Source organism: Mycothermus thermophilus, assembly GCF_041956435.1.
Source record: "Mycothermus thermophilus strain CBS 625.91 unplaced genomic scaffold VTJ04scaffold_11, whole genome shotgun sequence".
NCBI lineage: Eukaryota > Fungi > Ascomycota > Sordariomycetes > Sordariales > Chaetomiaceae > Mycothermus > Mycothermus thermophilus.
Window position 1 is genome coordinate 1 of NW_027191437.1, and position 6,355 is coordinate 6,355.

General features: G+C 60.2%; 2 protein-coding genes across 2 annotated transcripts; both read right to left on the reverse strand.

The window, feature by feature from the left end:
* Window positions 1–267: 267 nt before the first annotated feature.
* VTJ04DRAFT_2107 (uncharacterized protein) lies at window positions 268–4,470 on the reverse strand (the record flags this gene model as incomplete). The annotated part of the gene is made up of 1 exon (XM_069359862.1): window positions 268–4,470. One exon carries the CDS (start codon window positions 4,468–4,470, stop codon window positions 268–270), a length of 4,203 nt encoding a protein of 1,400 aa, XP_069213810.1.
* A 203-nt stretch (window positions 4,471–4,673) lies between these two features.
* Window positions 4,674–6,155, reverse strand: VTJ04DRAFT_2108 (uncharacterized protein; the record flags this gene model as incomplete). Its single annotated transcript, XM_069359863.1, has 1 exon — window positions 4,674–6,155. One exon carries the CDS (start codon window positions 6,153–6,155, stop codon window positions 4,674–4,676), a length of 1,482 nt encoding a protein of 493 aa, XP_069213811.1.
* Between the last annotated feature and the right edge of the window lie 200 nt (window positions 6,156–6,355).

Below are 6,355 nucleotides of genomic sequence, written 5' to 3' on the forward strand. Positions count from 1 at the left end.
AACGCACAACCTGGAGGACCTGACCCGTGGGTTAAATGCCCCTCACCTGTGGGGTGCACGGGCCAGGCGGCTCCACTATTCTACAACCTAAACCAGTGGGGCTAGGGTTAGGGTCACAACCCTAACCCTCAAGGAACGGGTGCCAACCCGTGACACTACCTCCCCCCTCAGGCGGCCCCTCTCGCCCCGGGGGAATCGATTCACAACCAATTCCTTCCAACAACCCATTTCTTCACCTCTTTTACCCCTCAACAAATCCTTGATCCATCATGTGCCCCTTTCCAGCCTCGGGCTCCTTCGCCTTCCTTTTCCTGTTCCCCCGCGGCCGCCCAATCGAAGGTTCGGTGGCTTCGGCTTATCAGGATTCTCCTCGTGGAACTTCCTCACCGCCTCAGGGCAGTCCCTCAGGTCTGACGCTGGCTGCCACGTTGGCTCGTGGCCATCCCACTCAATGAGATACTGCCAGCGGCCGTTCTCAGCCTTGTAGCAGTCCAGAATGCGGTTGAATTTCCACTCCACCACCTCCCTGCCGTCATCCGTTCTCGTCACCACCCTGCCGTAGTTGGCCCTGATATCACTCCCCGGGTCCTGGCCCGGGAGGCCCGCGTTCCCCTCGAACGGCTTCACTCTCTTCACGTGAAACGTGTTGTGGATCTTCATGTTGACCGGCAGGTCGAGGGTTACCGAGTGGGAGCTCGCCGACTTGACCTTGAACGGGCCCTCCCAGCGGGGCTCCAGCTTCTTCGCCGGCCTCCCTGTTTTAAGATTCTCAGTGTCCAGCAACACCCAATCGCCCTCCTTATACCTCGGGGCGTCCTCCCGTCTCCTGTTCGCAACCGCTTCGTAGCGATCCTGGCTTTGCTTCGCGATCGCCGTCACGTAGTCGAGCACTTCCTTGAACCTCTCAGCTACCTCGTTTGCCCTGAATTGCTCGCGCCGCTGTGCCTCCGTGGCCTCAGGGCTCGGGGGTGACGCCGGTTCGATCCCCATCCTCGGGTGGAAACCATAGTTGGCGAAGAACGGCGATAGCCCCGTTGACTCGGAGACTGCGTTGTTTCCTGCGAACTCCGCCAGTGGTAGCCAGTCGACCCAGTCGTCCTGGGCCCAGTTCACAAACAGGCGGAGGAACTGCTCCAGGTCGGCGTTGATCCTCTCGGTGCCGCCGTTTGCCTGCGGGTTGAGTGCTGACGTAGGTCTCAGCGTGATCCCCAGCCTGCCTGACAGTGCTTTCCAGAAGCTCGAGACGAACTGCGTGCCTCGATCCGAAACAATCGATTCCGGTAACCCGTGAACTGCGTATACCCTGGATAGGAACAGGTCTGCCAGTTCCTCGGCCTCGAGGGTCTCGGTCGGGATAAAGTGCCTCATTCTCGTCAGTCGATCCACCACCACTGCAATATGCCGGAACTTCCGCCCTCTCCTCTCGCACTCGGGGAGCGGGGTGATGTAATCAACTGCGATATCCTTCCAGGGCGAAAAGGGGATCGGTAGTGGCTTCAACAACCCGGATTGCTTGTTCCTCGGGGTCTTCGACTTCGCACAGGGCACGCACGCCTTGCAGTACACGCGAACTGCCTTCGCCATTCCCGGCCACCAGTACTGCCGGTTCAGGAGGTCAACGGTCTTGGTCCTCCCTGGGTGCCCGGCCGGCCCCGAGGCGTGAGCTCGGTGGATGAGCTGGAGGTGCATCGCTTCGTCCAACGGGTCCACCACCAGCCGGTCCCTGAAATAGATTCTCCGCCCCCTCAACGTACACTCCGCGAAGGGGATCGGGAAGCGTTTCCTGATCCTGGTCGGCCAGGCCCGGCAGCTAGGGTCCCGGATAGCCTCTGCCGCTTGTTGCAGCAGCGGGGACGCCTCATACATTTCCTCGATCAGATCGTCGATATGACGCGAAACGTCGATTTCGAACAGCTTCACACCGTCCTCCCCGTCCTCCGGCTGCCAGCCGAGCTCCTCCAAAATCCTTGGGTCGAACCTCTCGGGGGGGATGAGGGCACGTTCCCTGTTCCTCAGTCGGTCGTCGTCTTCGTTCTGAGGCACGTCCTCAGGTTTCCTCGAAAGGGCGTCGGGCAGTGTGGCCAGGTTGCCTGGCCGATACGTGATCCTGAAGTTGAAGCGGGTAAGGAAATCCGCCCACCTCATGTGGCGGGGGGAGAGCCGCTTGTTGGACATGAAGGTCTGTAGGTTCTTGTGATCCGTGACCACGTCGAACTGCTCCCTCGCCCCCTCCAACTCCGGGCGCCACTCCTCCAGTGCCTTGACGATGGCCAGCAATTCCTTGTCGTAAATATCGTAGTTACACTCTTGTGCCGAGTGCTTAGCGCTGAAGTAGGCCACCGGCCTGAGCTGGCCTTCCTCGTCTTCCTGAAGCAACACTCCCCCGGACGCCCAGTTCGAGGCGTCGGTCTCGACCACTGTTTTCTTCTCCCAATCGTAGATTTGCAGCGCCGGTGCTGTAGCGAACCGGTCTTTGAGACTGTCGAAGGCTCTCTGGCATTCCCCGGACCATTCCCAGGGACCGCCCTTCTTCGTCAAGTCGTGCAGGGGCCTAGTCAACGCCGAGAAGTCCTTGATAAACCGTCGGTAGAAATTCGCGTAACCCAAGAACCGCTGAAGCTGGCGTTTCGTTGTCGGCGGGGCCCACGACCTCACCGCCTGTACCTTCTCTGGGTCCATCTCGATCTTCCCTGGGCGGACAATCAGGCCAAGGTACTTGGTCTTAGTCGTATGAAACTCGCATTTATCAATATCAATCTGGAGGCCGGCGTCCAGCAGCCTCCTCAGCACCTCGCGTACGTGCTTTACGTGCTCGCTCCTTGATTTGGAGTAGACCAGCACGTCGTCCAGATAGGCCGTTACAAAGTCGTCCAACAAGTCGTGGAACAGGTGATTGATGTAATGTTGGAAAGTCGCTGGTGCTCCTTGTAGCCCGAATGGCGTCACCAGGGATTCGTACAGTCCGAACCGGGTAATGAACGCTGTCAACCACTCGTGCCCGTGCGCCACCCTTATTCGATTGAAAGCCGCGATCACATCCACCTTCGTAAAGATCTTCGCCCGGCAGATGGCGTCCAACGTCTCCCTGATCAGCGGAATTGGGTACTTGCTCCGTGCTGTCACCGCGTTGAGTCCTCTGTAATCCACGCAGATCCTCACTCCGCCGCCCGGTTTCTTTGCCAACAACACCGGCGACGCTGCGCTTGACCTGGACGGCCTGATGAAACCCTTCGCCAGGTTGTCGTCGATAAATCGTTTCAATACGCGCAGCTCCAGGGGGCTCATTGGCCTGTTCCTCGCCGCCGGGGGCTGCTTCCCCGGCAGGAGCTCGATCTTGTGATCGAAAGAGCGATGGGGGGGGAGTTTATCCGCATCCTGGGGAAGGAACACCCTCCACAGATCGTGGTATTCCTTCGGCAGCCGTTTCTTGATCTCCTCCTCGGTCGGGGGCGCCCGGTCGGCCTTGCTGAAGAACCTGTCCGCATCCTCCTCCGAAATCTTCGCGATCTCCGGGGAGTCCGTCCACAACGCCTCCAGGAACCCGTGGGTTTGCGCGGGGAGCTTCCTCTTGTAATCCTCCAAGTCCCCTTTCCTTTCCAACAAGTCCTTATAGAATTCATCCGGCAGGCCCGAGACTGCCGGATGCAGGGCATCCAGGGCCGGGTCCACACGATCGATTTCTTCCAGCTCCTCCCACGTCACCATTCTCAACGCTACTCCCTCCGGCCGCGCAAAGAGCATGAAGTTGGGGCCGCTCAGGAACTTCGCCTTTGCCAGTCTGTGGACCTCGTCGTCCAGGTAGGTCAGTTTTTCCGTCGCGTCCATCGGGTTGAATTCCCCCCGGTCCGGGGTCCTGCGCTTGCGTCTCCGTATCCTGATCTCGTCGTCCATATATACCAGTTTCTCCATTGTATACAGCTCACGCCCACGCCTCCGCTTCCTGACGAGCCTCCGCTGCCCGGCTTTGGCTGCTATTGCCCTGCGCGATTCCCCCGTTTGCTCAGTACCAGCCTCGCCGGCGGGCCCAGCCGCAGCCCCGGTCCGTTCGAGGCAACCGACCTCCAAGCCCGGGTCCTCCGAGTTCGTTGGGGACTGAGTTGCGGCTCGGACACCACTCGGCGTCCCTTTGGGCATGGCGATATCTCGCTCTCGCCCTCCGCCGACGGGCTCGCCGGCCCGGATCCCTGCCGCTCGATCGCAGCGGTTGGTTCGGAACTGCAACGTCAATTCCCTCCAATTAATTATCGGGTCGTGCTTCCTCAGCCAGGGCAAGCCCAGAATCACCGGGTGCTGCCTGGCCAGGCTCGTGATCAGGAAGGTAAGCTCCTCCTCGTGGTCGCCCACCTGCAGGGTGGCCCTCGTCCGGTACTCGATCCAAGCCGACAATACTCCGTTCGCCAGGTAAAGGGGCCTCGGTCTGGGCAGCCTTTCCAGCTTAGCCCGGGTTCTCACCGCGAACGAAAAGTCCATGAACGCCTCGCCGGTACAGCCCGAGTCCACCAGAGAGATACAACTATGCGCGTTATTGCTGACAATAATCTTCGAGGGAAGCAGGATTGAATTCTTCGACGGGTTTATGGTGCTAATGACCAAGCGTTCCACATCTACCCTTTCCTGCCCCTCCTTCCGGTTATCAGCTCCCTCTACCCCGCACGCACGACTTCGCGCCGGGGTTAGAAGTTTTCCGGCCAGTTGCCCTCCTGGCTAGCCCCCTCCTTGCCCATATTGGTGCCGTGGTCCTGCTCCTCCTCTGGGGCTCCCATCAGGCGCAGGCGCTGAGTGCCCCCCTGGTTGCCCTGACGTTGGTTGCCACCCGCAGGGAGGGAGTAGCGGCTGCCGACGCCGGAGTCACCGTTCGAGAAACCCTTCTTGTTCCCGGTGTAACCACGGCCGAAATTGCGGTTCGGGCGATTCCCACGCACGCCACGGAACTGGTTGCGGCAGCTGCGGGCGGCGTGGCCGAGCTGGCCGCAGTTCAGGCACAGGCCGTTCTGCATGCGGCGCTCAAGCTCCTCCTTCGGGAGGTGCTCCATTGCCGAGTTCAGCCCTTTCACGCGAATGGCGTCGATCTCCATCGCATCCGGGTTGGTGTTGGCCGCAGCCCCGCTCCCGACGTTGTTGTACCCGCCGGCTGGAGCCAGCTTCTGGACCGAGGCGGCGTTCTCGAGGTTGGTGGCGACTTTGCCGGCGACCGTGGCCCACTTCTCGAAGCTGTCGGAGTGCGAGAGGTCGATGATCGAGGTCAGGGCGTCGCGCAGCTTGGGGCTCATCTTCTCATACAGGGCGCGGACCTTAGTGCTGTCATCCATCTCGCAGCGGTCGGCGAGAATCGAAAACTCCGCCAAAAAGTCGTGGAAACCCGCAAACTTGCCCGCCTGCTTCAACTCGTTGAAGCGGCGGTTAGCATTAGCCTTCAGGTCGATCGTGGCGTAATGCGTCGCCAGGTGGCCAAGGAACTCTTCACCCGATTTCCACTTCCACAGTCCCGGCTCATTGGGATGTTTATGGATAGTGTTCAGGCCGTTCTGCACAGCGGCCGCAGCGGCGCCCTTCAGCATCAAGGCTGCAAAAAGGATCTTCTTGTGCTCTTCGTGGAACTCCGCCGGGCGCAGTGCCCAATGGGTCCGAACGTTCTGGCTCCAAGTTTCGAACAGCTCCGCACGCTTGGCCGTACTCTTCTCCTCGCCATCGAAGGGGGCCGGGTTGGGAATAATCGCGCTTGAGGTAGTTGTGTTCGAGCTCACCGGTTTACCTTTCAGTTGAGCAAGCAGGGTGTCCCGCTGCTCCTCGAGCTGAGCGACTTTCTCCTCGAACCGAGCGGATTTCTCTTCGAGTTGTGCGATGTTGGCCAGTAGGCGCTTGCCCTCCTCCAGGAGCTCCTGCTCACGCTCGTTGTAGAGCGAGGCGCAGCGTCGGGCAATGCCCTCCATGAGGTTCAGGGTCTCCCTGGCCGCGATGTCGTTCTGGTCGTACTTCTCGAACGTATAAATCAGACCTTTCTTCTCGCTAGCGGACTTCAGCTCGACTCCAGGCTTCTGAAGCCACGGGTATACAAGTCCATGTAGATTCGGGAAGACCTCCTTGTGTTGCTCCAGCCACTCGGCTAAGGGGCCCTTGATACTGTGGGCGGTGCCACCGCCATTGGGGGTCGCCATCTCGACCTCAGAGTAGTTGGCTTCCGCCGCGCTCTGGTTGTCTTGTTCTGAGTAATCGGTTCTGACGCTCGGCCTTCGCGCCCTTCCTGCTCACTCGAGGCAGGGGAATCGGTGGATGACTTCTCAGGTAGTCGGTCTTAGTGCTCGGCCTTGACGCCCTTCCTGCTCACTCGAGGCAGGGGAATCGGTGGATGACTTCT